Source organism: Stegodyphus dumicola, chromosome 6, assembly GCF_044657685.1.
Source record: "Stegodyphus dumicola isolate Sdum_Otavi_A_Nest chromosome 6, ASM4465768v1".
Lineage (NCBI taxonomy): Eukaryota > Metazoa > Arthropoda > Arachnida > Araneae > Eresidae > Stegodyphus > Stegodyphus dumicola.
In genome coordinates this window covers 23,895,175-23,915,342 of record NC_140773.1, presented here as the reverse complement: position 1 = coordinate 23,915,342, position 20,168 = coordinate 23,895,175, and the positions used below count along the sequence as shown (strand labels likewise).

The window sequence follows — 20,168 nt, the reverse complement described above, 5'->3', positions numbered from 1 at the left end:
CCCACCCAAAAAAAAAAAAAAAAAAAAGGCCTAAGAAAATATATTAAACATTTAAAAATATAAAAACTTGACTTACTTGTGGGCCTTCAGATAATGGAGTTTTTCGTCTAGCTGATAAAAGAGGTTTCAATTTCTGTGTAAGCATTATATTGCCTTTTATCTTCAACTTGCCAGACATGAAAGCCTGTAAACAGATAAATGCTTGTGAATGTAAAAAAAGTCAAAATGCATAATAATTTTAAATTTTAAAGTTTTAGAATAATTTCTTTGAATAAAGTAAGAAGAATGTATGACAAGTATATTTACTCTTTGATTTATGATAACTGGTTTTTATGCTAAACATAATAAGAATAAAGGAATAATGATATAATGCACACGCAATTTTTTTGTCTCAGAACAAATTTTTTTTGATTAAGTATATTTAAAAATATTAAAATATATATTATATTTCATTTATGAGAATTAGTTGATCTAAGCCACATGTCCCCATAGCATAAATTTCATCAAATAATTATAGTTCCACAATAATTTTAGCAAATACTTCAAATCATTTTATATGCATAAAATAAACACACATCCTAATTATAATAATAATGATAACTTAGATAATGATGACTATGATGATTATAATGATAATTTAGAACAAAATAAATATAAATTCTGTTTAGATAATTATACAAAAGTATTGACTACATGTAAGAGTAATAACTACCAACCAATAAAATTTCATGAGAAAACTATAGAAAAGTTACTATTAGTTACTTTCTATAAATTATCAATTATCAAATGCCTACATTTTGATACTGATCCAGATTTCACATAAATTAGAAATATTCAAAGAAATTTTAAATTAAAAGAACTACAAATTACTTATATTTTCACTAAAGATCATGCCTAATCCTCACATCTTTCATATAAATTTTTAATATATTATTCTCATAAGTAAGATATGCACATTTTACTTGGAATTTATTAATTCAGAAACATTGTCTCTATCACATCTAAAAATCTGATCATATATATATGGCTAAATTTGTTGATATGAAAGTGGATCTAAAAGTTGGTGGCCTGATGTATTTCAGAGAGAACTAGGAAATTTACGAGTTTATTTTTCAACATAATCCTTGTACTTAAAGAGACTTCTCATATCATTTAATGAGCAATTCCATGCCTCTGCAAAAGTAATCTCAAGGTTTGCTTTTAAAATTCGTAACAGCTCTAATGCCACTATCATCATAAAATCTCTTTCCATGAAGTTGAGATTTAATTTGGAGAGCAGATAACAATCATCTGCAACTAAATTAGAGCTAGAAGGGGAATGGATCAAGCTCCTTAATTTCACATCTTTAGCAATAACACCTGAATACACAGAAGCATTATCACACTGACAAGCTCTGTGGCTCAGCACTCCATGTCTTTTCTCTTTAAAGTCATTGTGGAATCTATGCAATAATGTTGCATAATATTCCCCATTTATAGTTGCATTTCTTTAAAGTCTGTCAGGAGGATCTCTTGATAATCCTAAGAATGGTGGTTGTCCTTTCCGTTGATTATTGCACCTCAGCTTTTTTGGGTGTGCTTCACTTGATTTTCCCCATTCCACTGACTCTGTTTTTAACAAATGATTATTGTGTACAATCACTGGTTCATCAACAGCTATGATCAGCTGTAAAAGATTGCTCTGATGTGCACTATAAAGTTGCAAAGATTTCTCCCAGTAGTATTTTTTAATTGCCCAAAGAAACTTGCAGAAACTTTGTTCATATACAAGATTTCATAGAGAATGCACAAAACAATTGTTTTAGAAAGATCCAATCTTGCTGCTATCATCTTCACTTTTAATACCATAACTTAACAATGCCTTGACACAAGCAGTATTTTTTTTAATATGTCAATGCTGCCAATGGTTGAGTTCACAAGAATTATCTTCTACAGATTTTCAGTCCATGGAAAATTGTTTTAACCATTCTTTCATTGCATAACAGAAAATAACATGAATCACCATACATGTGATCACAGCATTGTTTTACATTTTGTTTCATTGCATTATTCCTCCCACCCAGTTGGAATCTTATCCAATAAAGTTTATGTTCTGGTATCAAATCATGATAACATCTTTGATGCATTATTAGCAGAAATTGCTAAACTGTGAACATGTATAAGTATCTACTTAAAATGATTTTTAAGCTTGTTTTTGTGTGCTGCTTATTTAAAATGTATTGCTTACAAAATTGTATAAAAAAATAAGTACAAATTTGTATTAAATTGCTTCTGTATCAAATAAACTGTGCACTGCAGACAATGAATGACTTATTGGTTATGCTGTTTCTGTATGTGTATATCAAATTATGTATTATAAACATTGAATGATTTGCTTAAGTATATCAAAAACCATCTGTTTCTTACCAAGGCTGAAACATGCCAGTTTCCATTTCTTGCTGGACTTGGCCAGTATAAAATAGAAGTGTCAATGATTTTACATAGACTTTTGAAAATAATATGTCAGCACAAATATGTATTGTCTTGGTACATTTCATTTTTTTTAATTCAAATTTTTTCAGATTTTAATGATTACTTTGTATTTTCTTTATGATTTTAAATGACATGATTATGATTTTAATTAAATTTAAAATCATAACAAGAACAAAAACTTCTGAGAATTTGCTTCTAATGATTTAGATTCTGAATCATAAACTTTTTATATCCCCTCATAATTAAGACACAATAACACGCCGAATAAATACTAATTCAGAAGTCAAACAACAAAAATCAGCATTATATTTAAAAAAGTTTCACAGGACTAGTTTCGATGGTTTTACCGAACCATCATCTTCAGCTGCAAAACCGCAAATGAACAAGATAGGAAATAATGTTTAGATAAGATAAGAAAGCCTGGACAAGAATAAGCAAGTGGCGCCATCTGTTGGCGAAACCAGAACTAAAACATAATTTCTCTAAAAGCCGAAGGCAAATTTGGATTGGAATTAGGATCGTTAACTAGAACAGAAAGATTTTTATGAATGTGAAATACCTCTAGAAAATCCAGTTCTCCAATGGAAGATGTTTTTTGAATAATTTTGGCAGCAGAAAAATTGAAAGTGTGATTTTCGGACCAACAATGCTGAGCAACAGAAGACTTCTGTATTTCCTTTTTCCTAACATATGCCTCATGTTCTTTGACGCGAAATTTTAAGGCTCTCTTAGTTTGGCCAATGTAAATTAAACCACACTGGCAAGGAATCCTATAAATACCCCAGGAATTCATATCCGGAATGGGGTCCTTGAGTATAGAAGTTGGAATTTTATTGATGGGAGAGTAAACAACCCGAAAGTTAAATTTCTGCAAAATATGTGCAACTTTATAGCTAATTGATGGAAAGAAGGGAATGACAACAGAATTTTTATAATCTCCTAAAATAAGAGTGTGGCTTTTAGTGTGTTGAGATGAGAATTTTTTAACTGCTTGATTAATAATGTTGGGTGAAAAGCCCCTGTCAATAGCTATTGCTTTTAAATAATTTAGTTCTTCATCAAGGGCTAGTTTGGAGGAGCAAACTTGAAGAGCATGGAAAACATAGGAATAAAATGAAGCTAACTTTTGTTTAGTCGGATGACATGATTTAAAGTGTGGTGGAAGGCAAACCGATGAAGGTTTACGGTAAACTGTAGTACTGAAGTTGGATATGTTACGTGTGACCAGAATGTCGAGAAACGGAAGAGAATTGCAAGTCTCAAGTTCAAAAGTGAACTGAATAGCAGGATCAATAGAATTCATTGTTGAAAGAACTTTATTCAAATCATCTTTATTACCTTCAAACAGGGTAAAAGTATCGTCTACGTAGCGGAACCATGCCGGGAATTTTAAAGTTTCAAACAATTTTGATTCATAATAATGCATGTAGATATCAGCCAGGATGGGACTGAGGGAGCTTCCCATGGCTAATCCCTCAGTTTGCTTGTAATATTTATTTTGGAAAACAAAATGTGTTTGTTTCAAACAGAGTTGAGTGAGAGAAATTAGCTCATCAATTTCGATGCAAGAGAAATGAAATTCGCGAAGTCTGGTTTCTAGACATCTTAATGCACCCTTCACTGGGACATTGGTGAATAATGATTTTACATCAAAAGAAACCATGAGTAAATTACGAGGAGAAATGTTTTTAACCTTTTTTACAAACTCTATTGAATTTTTTATGGTGTAAATGTTATTGTCTAATAGAGTGGAAAATCTAGAAACTAAATATTTAGCTAATGGATACGAGGCAGTACCTAAATTTGATACAATAGGGCAGAAAGGAATACCACTTTTATGAATTTTGGGAAGAGCATATAATCTGGCACAATTCGCAACAGATGGGATAAGTGAATGTTTTAAGTTGCTTGAAATGATTTGCGAAGATTTGATCGCAGTTTTTATTTTGGATAAGTCCGAAGGTGAAGGATCTTTAGGGATAGGATTATATGGTCCTTCGTTTAAGAGTTTAGTGACACCATCGATGTAACGGAGAATGCAGTTAACCGTCATAAAAACACCCTTGCAGTTAAATTCGAAAAACTTCTTTTACAGTCTTCCAGTTCAAGTAGTTCAAAAAATCTTCCCATTGTAAACATCAAGCCAATAGTTAATATTTCTAATGTTAGTCTTTCAGAAGAACAAGAGAGAATTCTAAAATATAATTTTAACTTCTCACAAACCTGTAAACCCTCGATTCCAAAGATTTTGGCTCCTATCGAAAAAGCTTTCAAGTTCAGTAAAGTTTCAGATTCACAGAAAGAAATGATTAGGCATCTTATCGCTCATAATGTGAAATTCAATAATAAACCTTTGAAACCAAATCTAACTGCGAGAGAAAGAGCTACAATGCGCGAGATTCATTCTAACCCGGATATTGTCATTTCAAAGGCCGACAAAGGTGGCCAGATAGTCGTCATGGATAAGAACACTTACATCGATGGTGTCACTAAACTCTTAAACGAAGGACCATATAATCCTATCCCTAAAGATCCTTCACCTTCGGACTTATCCAAAATAAAAACTGCGATCAAATCTTCGCAAATCATTTCAAGCAACTTAAAACATTCACTTATCCCATCTGTTGCGAATTGTGCCAGATTATATGCTCTTCCCAAAATTCATAAAAGTGGTATTCCTTTCCGCCCTATTGTATCAAATTTAGGTACTGCCTCGTATCCATTAGCTAAATATTTAGTTTCTAGATTTTCCACTCTATTAGACAATAACATTTACACCATAAAAAATTCAATAGAGTTTGTAAAAAAGGTTAAAAACATTTCTCCTCGTAATTTACTCATGGTTTCTTTTGATGTAAAATCATTATTCACCAATGTCCCAGTGAAGGGTGCATTAAGATGTCTAGAAACCAGACTTCGCGAATTTCATTTCTCTTGCATCGAAATTGATGAGCTAATTTCTCTCACTCAACTCTGTTTGAAACAAACACATTTTGTTTTCCAAAATAAATATTACAAGCAAACTGAGGGATTAGCCATGGGAAGCTCCCTCAGTCCCATCCTGGCTGATATCTACATGCATTATTATGAATCAAAATTGTTTGAAACTTTAAAATTCCCGGCATGGTTCCGCTACGTAGACGATACTTTTACCCTGTTTGAAGGTAATAAAGATGATTTGAATAAAGTTCTTTCAACAATGAATTCTATTGATCCTGCTATTCAGTTCACTTTTGAACTTGAGACTTGCAATTCTCTTCCGTTTCTCGACATTCTGGTCACACGTAACATATCCAACTTCAGTACTACAGTTTACCGTAAACCTTCATCGGTTTGCCTTCCACCACACTTTAAATCATGTCATCCGACTAAACAAAAGTTAGCTTCATTTTATTCCTATGTTTTCCATGCTCTTCAAGTTTGCTCCTCCAAACTAGCCCTTGATGAAGAACTAAATTATTTAAAAGCAATAGCTATTGACAGGGGCTTTTCACCCAACATTATTAATCAAGCAGTTAAAAAATTCTCATCTCAACACACTAAAAGCCACACTCTTATTTTAGGAGATTATAAAAATTCTGTTGTCATTCCCTTCTTTCCATCAATTAGCTATAAAGTTGCACATATTTTGCAGAAATTTAACTTTCGGGTTGTTTACTCTCCCATCAATAAAATTCCAACTTCTATACTCAAGGACCCCATTCCGGATATGAATTCCTGGGGTATTTATAGGATTCCTTGCCAGTGTGGTTTAATTTACATTGGCCAAACTAAGAGAGCCTTAAAATTTCGCGTCAAAGAACATGAGGCATATGTTAGAAAAAAGGAAATACAGAAGTCTTCTGTTGCTCAGCATTGTTGGTCCGAAAATCACACTTTCAATTTTTCTGCTGCCAAAATTATTCAAAAAACATCTTCCATTGGAGAACTGGATTTTCTAGAGGCATTTCACATTCATAAAAATCTTTCTGTTCTAGTTAACGATCCTAATTCCAATCCAAATTTGCCTTCGGCTTTTAGAGAAATTATGTTTTAGTTCTGGTTTCGCCAACACATGGCGCCACTTGCTTATTCTTGTCCAGGCTTTCTTATGTTATGTAAACATTATTTCCTATCTTGTTCATTTGGGGTTTTGCAGCTGAAGATGATGGTTCGGTAAAACCATCGAAACTAGTCCTGTGGAAATTTTTTAAATATAACGCTGATTTTTGTTGTTTGACTTCTGAATTAGTATCCCCTCATAAGTTTAAACATCAGTTAATTCATAATAAGAACAAACCTTCTGAGGATCTAGTTTTCCAGTCACCAAAGCAAACATATCTTCATCTTCAATTATGAGAGTGCAACCTGGTTTTACACCATCTATACTGCCTTCAACTATTTTGCCATTACCAGACTTCAAATCAACAGCTATAATAAAAATTTAAAAAAATTAAAATGCTTAAAGAATATATATTACATATTAAACTGATAATAAATATCAAATATCAGTTTATACTTTATTTTTATCACACATCAAAACATTTTCAATTTGAAATTAAAACGTAAATTTAGGATTTAAAACTAAACTACAACAGTCATGAAAATTCAAAATGCTTTCCCCCCTTCCCCTCATGCATTTGTAATGACTTTGCTTTCTTTTACATAGTTTACATTGATATTAACTTACTTACTCCCTCTCCTCTAAATTAGAAAAGATCATAACTTTTTTCTTAAATGCTATTAGATAATATCTTAGTTCAACTACTTTTATTCTTAGTTAGTTTTTAAATTACAACATAAATTATAGCAATTACTTGAAATATTTTCCTTTTCTTTTAAGGAAATTTAATTTTACTCACATATATTTACAAATATAAAAATAAACATAAAAACATGAAGCATATTAGAACCTGCTTCATATCCTCAACATCCCAATGGTGGACTGACTGATAGAGGACTGGTCACTTCCATCTGAGGTTGATAGAAGAGAGTCTGCAGTTTGACACACAGTGCTTTAACACTTCACATCTGATATTGTGCACACTTCTAATTTTCCATTCCCCCCCAAAAAAATCATTTCTGGGACAAGCAAAGAAACATGGGTACCAACTCCCTCCTCTCAATGCTTCACGAAAACTGGCGTAGAACTTTCTGAATAAACTTCAAACTGTACCTAAACACTTGCATTTATCTTTTCAATGCTGCTCTATGTGCTGATATTGCTTGTAATAGTTTATGGAAACATGGATATGTGACACTTGGGATACTTGGATATAAGTTTGTGGATACTTCGATTTGTTACAGTCTAGTACAGAGCTCCTTCAGAACTGCTGATGGATATTTTAACATCTAAATACTTGACAAAGCAAGCTTCGACTGCAATTCTGCCTTTATCAAACTCATACCGCAAACAATATCTAATATGCTGCTTATCTCTTATCATTTTACACCACTGATTGCAAGGATTACTCTTACAAACTTGGTATAAGTTAGATTATTCTAAGCTTTATTAATCCAAAATTCTAATAACCTGAATGTAATTTTATATCTGCATAATAGATAGCAGATACCCAAACATAAATAGAAACTAATTCGGAGGAAGTAATAAATAAGAATTACAGTAAAAAGAAAAAAAAATCAGTGCTTATTTAAAAAAGGTTTTTATCAGTACTGCCATATGTTCTTTTTGCAATTCAATGCCACAGTGATAAACTAATGCACAAGAAAATAGCTGTCCTTTTGTATACGATATTAGATATTTTTTTTAATTGTTAAAATGAAAACTGTAACTTACTCCAAGTGGCTGCAGTTTTCCCATTTTGTAAAATATTCCATTCATAAACTGCTTGTATTTTTTGTGCTAAGTCAGGCATTTCTGCTAATTGTTCTCCCATTGTTTTGAAAATATATTTGCTCTTTAATGCAGATGCAGGCTGTAAAAAAAAAAAAAAGGAAAAAAGGAAAAAAAAGGGAAAAAAAAAAAAGAAAAAGAAAAAAAAAAAGAAACAGTCACATTTCCAATTGGAAAAAAAAATTGCCTTAAAAAAACAAGCAAGAAATAGCAAAATTACATGTGATTTAACTGCAATATTGCTCTTAATTTTTCAGTTCGGAAATTTATATCATTAAAAATATATAGCTCATATTTTTAAAAAGGAAAAACATAAATAATTAAAAACAAAAATTATGCCAATAACACTATTCTTTAAACAAATAAAGAAAATCATTCTAAAATGATATTTGATCTATATCTTTTATTGATATTTGAGCTAAATCTTTTTACTGAAATGGCATCATGATGCTTTCCAGTGACTTTTATTAATAATTATTCAGTAATATTCTTGTCACTACAAAAGTGATTATGTTAATACAGTCAAAAGTCGTTAATTCGGACACCCATAATCCGGAATGATCTATAATCCGGACCTCAAAGCTAAAAACTTTCTGCACATGCGCCGCGTTGGGACATGCGCACAAGCGTTTTACACGTGCACGTAAGATCTTGACTTCTGTGCATATGCGTGTGCGCAAGTGCAGAATACATTTTCGCCTGTGCGTTTAATGTATAACGGACGGTGTAAGCTAAAATTATCTAATTATCTATTTCAGTTAATGTTAATGATTGCGTTATTCCTTAATCTTCGAATTGGATCCCGCTTATTATTTTTTGCAGACTGTAAGAGCAATTTTATAAAAGTAAACTTGAACTTTCGATTATGTCAAATAGAATTTCCGATGCTGGAACTTCCAAAGGATCTACAAAACGAAAGTATGTTTCGATGTTCAACAAACAAAAAGTGGAATTGCTGCAAAAAATGGATAAAGACATGAAGAATGTGACAGAGAGGTTAGTGAAAACGAAAAAATTTCGATTGACAAGTTAGTCGGTATTCTCGGCACAGCAATTAACGGGACTTGAACAGTGGAACTTTGTAACTGAACAAGAAATTATGTCTGTTTATAGAATTAAAGAGAAAGTATTATCACATAAAACGAAGCAACTTAAACAACTTACCTTGAAAGAAATGTTTAATAAAGTAAACAAATAAATATTAAGCTTTTTTTTTTTTTTTTTTTTTTTTTTGTAAATTTTGATACCCTTTAGATCATAATTGTTCTTCATTTCATAAATTACGGTTTCATATTTTTAATTTTGTAATTTCTGCATGCCATCGTACGAGATTTAAACTGATGATGTATAATCCGGAAAAATCGATAATCCGGAATCGCCGAAGTCCCGACGAGTCCGGATTAACGACTTTTGACTGTATAAGGTTGCACTCAAAAATTACAATTAAACCTTTACGCTTACATTTTACATCTGATTATTCTGAGGGAGATAAAGGATCATTGAAAGCATTTAGATAAAATCAGCACTTTTATAAATCCTATTATTTAAACTCTTATTATTAATACAACATGACGTGCAAAATAAACTCAATAAATGCAAATTATTGCCGATTTTGATTTACATGTATTCTGATAAAAATTTTATTATTCTCATATGCAGCTTTAAAGCAAAGTTTAATTTTTCCTAAATTCTAATATATATGGGAATGTTGGAAATTTTTGCGAAATCATCACGCAATGGAGGTATACTTTGATAAAAGTGGTAGTATTTTTTTTTCTTTTCTTCCTTTCTCCCCCCCCCCAGTTTCAAATGCACAGATATCCATTTGAGACAATATAACATTATCAATCACTATTTAAATTAAATCAATAAATTTCCATTTTTCTAATACTGATATTATATTACATACTATTAGTGATATTAAATCTGAAGTTATAAAGATTTATGAGTATTACTTACATACCTGATATTTATTATTTGTGGAACTACTATTATAAAAGAATCTTTTTAAAATATATTTTTGCATAATAATAAATATACTACTACTGAGCTTGCTATTCATTTGTTTATACAATATTCTTAATATATACACACTTAGACTAATCCTTTGTCCTGTATTTAAGACATTGAAAAATAGTTACTACTAAAAAAAATTTTTTTTTATATCAATAATTATTAAGAACCAACATATTTAAGAATTCCAAACTCACACATGAATAAATTTCTAGATTGTAATTTCTGTATATATTTTATGATTTTTTTAAATATTCAGTCATGAAAAACTGAAAAATTACTATATGACTTGATAGAAAAATAAAGGCAAAAATCAACATTATACCGATCTAAAATTCAACACAATAATTTATGCTGAAATACATGTTTACAATTAATAGTTCAAACATAACACATGTTTTCATTGATCTAATTATTTATTAACTATTTATGCTAAAAATAAATGCCAGCAGAATGTTGATTTTTATCATTAAACATAAGTTTATGATTAAATGCATTTCTTATTACAATTTCTAAGAAGTTACTATTTTTACATTTTCTTTTAGTTGTAACAGAATACCACACCAAACTTATAATAATGTTTTTTGGAAGAAAAATAGCTTAAGAACTTACTGTAATATCAAAATTTCTTTCTACTTTAGACTTAGGTTCTAAAACTGATATTGAAAATAGCTTGCTTACATTAGAAGTAGATGGTACACTTGTAGGTTTGGGGATGCCAGCTAAATCAACATATGCACCAGATATTGCCAACTTTCCAGTTTCAACACACTATTAGGAATAAAAACTAACTTAATATGGGCATAAAATGTTATCACTTTCATATATACCATACAAGGAGACTGAAGTATGAATAAAACATTCATATGAGAAATAAAAATTTTTGATGAATAACAAACAGTAAATGGAAACAATGCTGCAAAAATATAAAATTCTCTTACAGAACTTTGGAAATGTATTCGGTTTCCTTCCTTCCACATCTCAGTTCTTAGAGTCTGCCCAGGGAATATAGGACTTGTGAATCTTGCCTTAAAAGAATAGAAAATGCCAAGTAAATACAAGTAAAAATCTTTAATATTTGAAAGGATACTTCTTGATGCCAAAACTTTATAGTAGTTGATAAAGACAGATTTTGCTGAACAACTGCTAGTTACAAATAGCTTTTTTAAACTGCAATTAAAATTTCAACAATCTGCCTTATAAAAAGTATTTAACTTACTTCATTCCATATATAATTAGATTTAATCAACCCTTATAAGTATCATACAGAATATCATTCATATTCTTGCTACACAAGTCTTTAAAGTTTCAATAAATAAAATTAAACCAATATATGTGAGAACATACACTACGCTAAATTGATGACAGAAAACAAGAATAACATGCAAACTAATTAAAACTTTTAAGACTATATAAATTATATCTTCATTTATTGTTCTAATCTCACATTTTTAAATTAATTCAAATGCTGTTTTTTACAATTTATTCTCTCAAATATATGCAAAAAGCATGTCAAAATGAAATCAAACTTGAGAAATAAATATTAGAAAAATAGAAATAGTTTTATCTTCCAAAGCTAATAGTTGTTAGTCTCCAATATAATCGTTCAACTTTAATTTTGCAAAATTACCTTCAGACGGTGACATTAGATTTCCATGCAGTCTTCCTATATTCATAAAAATCTATCAGCTTTAAATAATATTTAATTCCAATAGTATTTTTCCAAAAGCTTTTAAAAATCTTTAAATTAAAATAAAGACTGAAGCCCTCCTTTAATTTTTTTCCCTCGCTTTGAATGCAAGACAAAGTATTTAGCATACAATTTGGTATTCTTGGATTATCCACCCCACCCTTCCAAAAAGTCTCCAATTGTTACAGATTAATTTTTCACTAACATCAGAACAGCAGGCACATTGAAAAAATGGCAGTACACTGATGATTCCATAAAACAGCAATAAATTAGCAAAATTAAAAACATAACAAAAATTTAAAATAAAACACTTTTTCCCTACTTTCCCATGTACACATCAACCTGTTTTGACTTAATAAAAGTCAGAGAATGATATAAATTTGGAGACATTATCAATTAAAAAAAATCAGAGAATTGCACAAGTTCTGAAAAGAGCAAGACAGTAGTTTATGACAGTCAAGAACAGTTGATAAACTATTTTCTTGCTTTTCTCTGACATTCACCCCCTATTTAACTTAAAAAAATCACAGAAATGCATAAATCTGAAAATGATGTTCTCACAATCATGTACGAACAACTGATAAGCAATAGCCACAAAGATGACCAGCGAATTCCAAAAGCCAGTTTTTTGTGCTGGCATAATGCATGCACAACCATTCATGAGTTGCTACATAAATATATTTTCATAAAATTCTGAGTTGCCTAATTTGGCAATATAGCACATCGTCCAGTGATTCTTTTCAGGGTTGGGCAATTAATGAGAAAGTATCTTTAATTTGTTTTTATTTAATACATGTTTAACACTTTTTAACATACAGCACTCAGCATAGCATACTGAAAAAAAAAAATGTATTTTTTGGAACTGCTAAATTCATTTGTGAAAACTTTTCACATATAATGAAACTCATTTTCTACCTCCTAATTTACATATTTTTCTAATCTACATTATTAATATGCAAACATTACATTCTATTACTAAAAACTATTTCTTGACCAATGTATTCAGTCAAATTGGTCTAGAAGTACGAATTCTACATGAATAATACATTAATCATATTCTTCGCATACTGCATATCAACTTAGTAACATATAGATGAAACATGCATGAATCAGTGAGTATACATGATAATGAAAGATGAATCAGTAATGAAAGAATTATACATGAATCATCACTCTTCACATACTGTCATCACCTTTACAATATACATTGATGACAGCAAAATGTTGCACATAGCTAGTTACATTTTAGTACTCAAAGTTTGAAGTCAATATAGAGAAAAACAACATTTAGCCATTTCACTAACAAGATAAGAAAATTCCAAAATTATTATAATTTGTATGCTATAAACAACTGCAAGATTTAGAATAACTTCAAAATTGATAATACACTTAAAATATAAAGAGATACTTCAATAAAACAAACTTCAATAAATAAAAAATACTTCAATAAAACAAACTCACCATGACAGATTTAAATGGGACAACATCATAATTCGTAAACTGTTTTAAGACATGTCTGGTAGCATAACCCAAAGTACACAAGCCATGTAGGATTGGTCGAGGAAATCCTGAAATGAGATTTTTTCTTTTTTCAATTTGTAATAGATGATTTTAGTTCTGAGTTTATACATTCACATATTATGCATTAAATATAGATACTTATGCTATTTTTAAAAACATATTGTAACAAAAATGTTCGAGCAGCAAGGATCACAGATGTAAAATAATAAGAGGAGATAGATAAGCTTGGCAAGAAAAAAAACGTGGATCTTTTTACCATTTGAATCAAAAATTATTTTTAACACTGTAAAACTGTGCATAACATGTTTAACATTAAGAACATTAAGAACAATGCTTTTTAACTTGGTAAATAAAATTATTTTAACAAACAAGATAATACATAAAAAATAACAGACTTAATGAGAGGTAGTGATTAGATCTCTGTTGTTCAAGAGTGACTTTTAATGATCTGGAATTTCTTTCTTGAGTAAAACATAACAGATATACTTTTCCCACTCTCCAAAAAGCTAATGGGAATCCTAAATATACAATACTAATCATCAGTATTACTTAAATAAAATTTAATCTTCTGCATTATGTGCCCACCTGGCAGCTTATTTCAGTTTAAAAATAACTGCAGCCCTTGCAGTGAGCTATTTTTATACACTTCTGGCTTACTCCTTTCATTTTTTTTTTTTTTTTTTTTTTCATTTAGGAAATGACAATAAACTCTGCAGTTATTTATATATCATATATCATTTTTAATGCAACATGCTTATGACAAACGTCAGTTTAGTGCTACTTTTGATCTGACATCTGTCTTTCTTAAAATATATTTTTAGTGCTAGGCTATCTCATCAAAAATGTTTGTGCTGAAACTGTAAGTTATAATTATCAACCAGATATTTCATATTTTTGTTCAGGATTTATGTATTTATATAAATTACCAACTAATAATAATTTTGCATGCATTTTATCTTATTACATAGTATAAAAACACTATTTAGCAACAGGAAATAATTTTACTATTTGGCTTTGTTTAAATATGTTTTTAAGATCTTTATTATGTACTTTGAACAACTATTCAACATTTGTTATTAGTTTATTATTTATTTGCATAAGCAAAATAAACTCATCTAAGGGAAATTTGTATATTGCCTGATCTGAATACATAATTTAGCAAATCAAAATTATTCAAATTACAGAAGCCAAGATTCATTAACAAATGTTGAAACAAATTTAAAAAAATAGTCAGTTTAAAATGTTACACTAGCAAAGCAAAGTATCATTTTTTTGAAAAATCAATAATGCACTAATAGCATACTAATTAAGCAATAAATACTGTCATCATATATTTTAATACAGTGTTGGAATTTTTAATGTTATTTTTTTTTTTCAACTTAATATTGTTAGCTTGTTCATTTGAATATAGCACAGCACAAACAGTTTATCTAAGAGGAGGAATGCTTTTGTGTAGGACACTGTGAAGGGAAATGCCTCATAATTTATGCAGCACATGGGAGAAAACAGTCCAACGCCACCAATTTATTTCCCAAGAGTTGAAACCAGAGATGGAATTCTTAGGTCAAACATTGTTAAATGGTCCTACCTATTCAGCCATCGGTCAGTCTTCACATTAATAACACAATGACTTTTATTGGATAGTAAAATTACTATCCTTTTACAGATATATGAGCTTAAAGGGAGAAACAAAGATTGAATTAGAATAGCATGTTGCAATATTTTTAGATGTAGTCAGAAACTAGTTTTAAAACAATGTAAGATAAATAGCCAAAAAGGGGGGCTACTTATCACGGAAATTAAATCACAAAATGTATTCTTGAAAGTAACATAGTTGATACCTATTATAAGAAATTTAGAACTAAAATTTTCAGTTATAGGCATGCAAAAAGAACAGTTGTATTGGGAAGGAGGAAACAATTTCCTCATTTTGCCATAATAAGTAAACAAAAGCAAAAATACAAAGAATACATTAAGAGGGGGGAATGCTACCTATACCTTAGCATACTTAGATGTAATGAAACTGTAAATTGTTGACTTTTGTATAAAAAGTCTACAGGAAATTAATGAGTGGAAATGAAAGTTATTGAGTACTCTCTCTTCAAGCCTGTATTTTATCAAAACAATGATAAAGCAGAGAAAGAAGAAAAGGGAAAAAAATAAAAAGGAGCAAAAGAAGCAGTTTGCAAAGCAATCATTTATATTACAGTCAAAAGTCGTTAATTCGGACACCCATAATCCGGAATGATCTATAATCTGGACCTCAAAGCTACAAACTTTCTGCGCATGCGTCTGCGTGTTTAATGTATAACGGACAGTGTAAGCTAAGCTAAAATTATCTAATTCAGTTAATGTTGCAGATTGCGTTGTTCCTTAATCTTCGAATTGGATCCGGCTTATTATTTTTTACAGACTGTCAGAGCAATTTTATAAAAGTAAGCTTAAACTTTCGATTATATCAAATAGAATTTCCAATATATATTTGTTAATATGTAAAGGATCTAAAGCAAAAGTATGTTTCGAAATCCGAAATCTGTTTATCAATTTCACGCTGCTCAGCGGGGGGAACGCCGCGGCGCGCAATGAATTGGAAGTTGATCTGTCAGCACTATTCAGGGCAGATGTTTTTATTTTATTTGGCTTATAATTCCTTACCAAATGTAGTATTTCATCTCGATGTGCTCCGTCTTTGATATGATTTAAAACAAGTTCCTCGTCATTATGATTCGCTTCCGATAGTGAAGAAAGTGACAGAGGTTATTGAAAACAAAAAAATTTCGATTGACAAATTAGTCGGTATTCTCGACACAGCAATTATAGGACTTGAACAGCGGAACTTTGTAACTAAAAAAGAAATTATGGCTGTTTAATAGAATTAAAAAGAAAGTATTATCACATGAAACGAAGCAACTTAAACAACTTACACTGAAATAATTGTTTAATAAAGTAAACAAATAAATATTAAGCTTTTTCTTTTTGTAAATTTTGATACCCTTTAGATCATAATTGTTCTTTATTTCATAAATTACAGTTTCATATTTTTAATTTTGTAATTTCTGCATGCCATCTTACCAGATTTAAACTGATGATCTATAATCCGGAAAAATCGATAATCTGGAATCGCCAAAGTCCCGACGAGTCCGGATTAACGACTTTTGACTGTATCGGAAACTCAAAAAATAATACTTCTCGAACAATGCAAACATACTTCACTAAACTGGAAATTGTAACTATATTGCTATACAATACCTCCAATAGCAGCAAATGATGGATCAATGTGAATAGGATTTTTATCTCCACACAGTCTATATAAAGCTGCCTAAAATGCAAGAGAAATAGCATAAGAGGGGGAAATTTTTCATATATAGCAAGGAGGAATAAAAACTGTGTTGGACAAAAAACACATAAAAATAAATTTTGAAATTTGAAGCTATTTATACATATATCAAACATAAATTAAAAGTATATATAATAAATTTACTCTATTTCAATCAATAATTTTATTCAAAAATTTGAAACTATACTTTTATGTTCTTAAATATCTAAATTTTTTACCTTACATAATTAAATAATTTTTGAGTTATTTTAATGAATTTTTGACCAGCTTAAACAATTTGGTCAATTTAAGAATAAGGCAATTTAAATAATTTTCATACATAAACATTAAATTATTTTACCTGATCAATAGAAGTTTTCTCTTCAATAACTGCATCAGGTCGGCGATTAGGTGATGGCAGAACCTTCACACCTTTATCTGTAGTTCGTTTACCCCCAAAATTACCAGCACCAACTAGAAATATTGACCACTGTGTGCGCATTATTAACTCGCTAGCTTCATTGAATGTATCTTCTACAAAAAATAAATAAATGTTTATATATAATTTAATTTTTATTTTAACATTATAAATATATTTTTATTTAAAATACAACTTTTTATATAGTAAGAGAAACATAAAGAAGTAAGCAAGGAAAATCATAAAAAATTTCACAAAATATTTTTTTTTTTTTTTTTTTGTACCAAAAAAAAAAAAAAAAAGAAAAGAAAAGAAAGAAAAATTATAAGAAAATAAAGTTTAATAGATTTGCATGCATTCACAAAATCCCCCCCCTCAAGTTATGCAACTTTTCTGCTAGATTCCCTCTTTCCCAAATTGCTTTAAATTTGCAATACATTTAATATATTTATTCCACAACATCTGTATATAACTAGAACATAATTGAAATTTACATTGTGAGAGGGTAAACTACATTTTCTATTTGCTTCAAAATACCTATTTTTCTGCTGAAAAAGAATACTTAGTTAAAGATCAATCTGATCTTAATGACTAAACAAAAATTATGACTATTGATAGCAACAAAAAATTGTGAACAGCTAACAAATGAAGAAGTTCAGTGTAAAAATCAGCATAATTAAAAAATATTGCTGATTGCAATCTGCAGTTTTGTTTAAGCTGTGAGCAATATACTAAAGCAGCACTGCTTTGATAAACTTGGGATGAGCTCAAATGAAACTGCAATCAATAATTTTTTTATACTTAGTTGCACTAATTTTAAATCAAATTTCTTCATTGGTTTACTATTAAACTGCACAAAATCATTTCCTTTACTATTTTAGGAACTGACTAACTATTTCAATCAGGCTCAACTTAATAAAAATGAATGTGATGATTTGTAGATATTAAGCTGTTACTGATGTGCCCCACTATACTTTTATTAAAAATAATATCCAGTCATATTTTTATTTAAAATAACAAAAAGCAATAATGTAATAAACACCTGATAACAGCTACAACACAACTAGCTAAGGACAGTTACAACACTAATGAACTAATAATAATTGAATGCCTGACCATCTCAAGATAATACCACTTATACCATACAGTGCTCAATTTATAACAATAAAAATATAATAATAAATACAATAATATAAAAAAACTTACAATTTTCATCTGAATAAATTACAGACTCAGTATAAAAAAGTATGCCAATATCACTGCTCATAAAATATTTAAATTAATGAAAATGTTATCAATAAATTAAACTAAGAAATTATTTAAAATGCTCTTGGAAAACATGCAAAAAATATAGAAAGGAAAATTTTCTGCTTGCACATCTCCATATACAATTTTTTATTTACCTTCAACAATTACAACTGCTCCTGAATTTTTATCTAATATATCAAGCACACGGCATTTAGATGTCAGCACAGCTGAAGGTGGGAATGGTTGGTAAAGTTCTAAATACTGCTCTCCATGCAGGATCTGACAACAATTACAAAATATTTCACCACAATTAAGTTATAAAACAGCAGCACATTTTCTACATGATGAAAGAAATACTCAGCTCACAAAGAAATGTTTGCTTAAGCTTTTAGTATGCCTTTCAAAATTAAAATATGTCTTTTAACATAACAGTATTTTGGATTTTATAATAATGAGATTATCTATTTTTTAACAGTTAACAGAACACATTTCTAAAAATGAAAAGTCATTCTTTATATTTTCTTCAAGAAACATAAAAATGTGATATTATTGTCCTTATTTAACTCAAAATAAAGACATATTAATCTTGACTAACAATAGTGCCATATTAAATTACTGATATAATAATTTTTGTTAATAACTGGATACTTAAACAATAATTATAAATTTTATGTTTCATTATCTACAGCAAAGGCAAACAAACTACATGACACTCGAAACTGCACATAAAAATTCAGAAATTTAAAGAGCCACAAATAAATACTTGCATATTTTTAATATATTATTAAGTACAAAGTAAGTATTTGAATAGAAAAAGAATATTTCAAGTAAATTAATAAAAATTTTGCCCTTTTAATTATTATGTTATTGTAAATTATTATGTATTGTATTATTATTATGTATTGTATTATGTTATTGTGTTATTTGTAAAGAAAAATAAATAATTCTTTGCTCTATGTTCAGTAAATTCAGCTTCTGCTCTATGTTCAATTAAGTATATCTCTATGAAACAAAAATTAACTTTCCTCTAACATATTAAATTCTTCTTTTCCTCTAAATATAATTATCAACTAACTGTATTATAAGACTAACTTTAAATAAACGACATTTACATTTATATATTTCAGAAAATTTCAATAAAATGAAGAAAAGGCAGTACTCTAAAAAAACTAGAACCAGTTACTTTCTTAAATCGTACACCATATGTACTTGCCTGGTAAGAATACAAACATATGTTGGCATAGCTACAAAGAAACTCATTTAAATATAGAAATCAGTTTAAAATAAGTTGTTGGTTTATCAGGTTGGTACTTTCTGATTATCCACACCATTACAAAAAGTCATCAATGGATATTGGTGACCTTTTGAATAGGCGAAGGCTTCCTTTTCACCTCAGAGGTACTATTCCATTAATACAAAGAACAAGAGCCAACAGATGATATAATGGTTAGAAGAGCCTATTACTGTACCAAAGAGCCTGGGTTTGAATCCCGAAGAAGGCATGGATACTTGTAAATGTATAGTGTCTTTGCGGCATGGAGGCACTTTAAATATAAGTTGAGCTGAAAGTCTTCTCAAGAGGTTATGGTAGGAGAAGAGGGGTCAGGAAACCCTTGGATCCCTCTCCCCTGGTGTGCTCTCCATCAAAATTGGGGAT

At 29.6% G+C, this 20,168-nt stretch overlaps 1 protein-coding gene across 2 annotated transcripts in view; it reads right to left on the bottom strand.

Moving 5' to 3' along the window:
* The window catches only part of Mfe2 (peroxisomal Multifunctional enzyme type 2), a 140,757-nt gene that overhangs the window by 73,431 nt on the left and 47,158 nt on the right, over nt 1–20,168 (bottom strand). The window contains exons 14-22 of one of the 2 annotated variants that reach the window (XM_085818182.1): nt 18,667–18,790; nt 17,207–17,379; nt 16,779–16,848; nt 13,470–13,576; nt 11,260–11,346; nt 10,931–11,089; nt 8,249–8,387; nt 6,752–6,882; nt 77–184 (exon numbers count right to left, since the gene is read on the bottom strand). In XM_085818182.1, coding sequence (XP_085674308.1) covers nt 77–184; nt 6,752–6,882; nt 8,249–8,387; nt 10,931–11,089; nt 11,260–11,346; nt 13,470–13,576; nt 16,779–16,848; nt 17,207–17,379; nt 18,667–18,790 — 1,098 coding nt within the window. The remainder of the gene's footprint in view (nt 1–76; nt 185–6,751; nt 6,883–8,248; nt 8,388–10,930; nt 11,090–11,259; nt 11,347–13,469; nt 13,577–16,778; nt 16,849–17,206; nt 17,380–18,666; nt 18,791–20,168) is intronic. The other variant, XM_085818183.1, reaches the window with a different exon arrangement.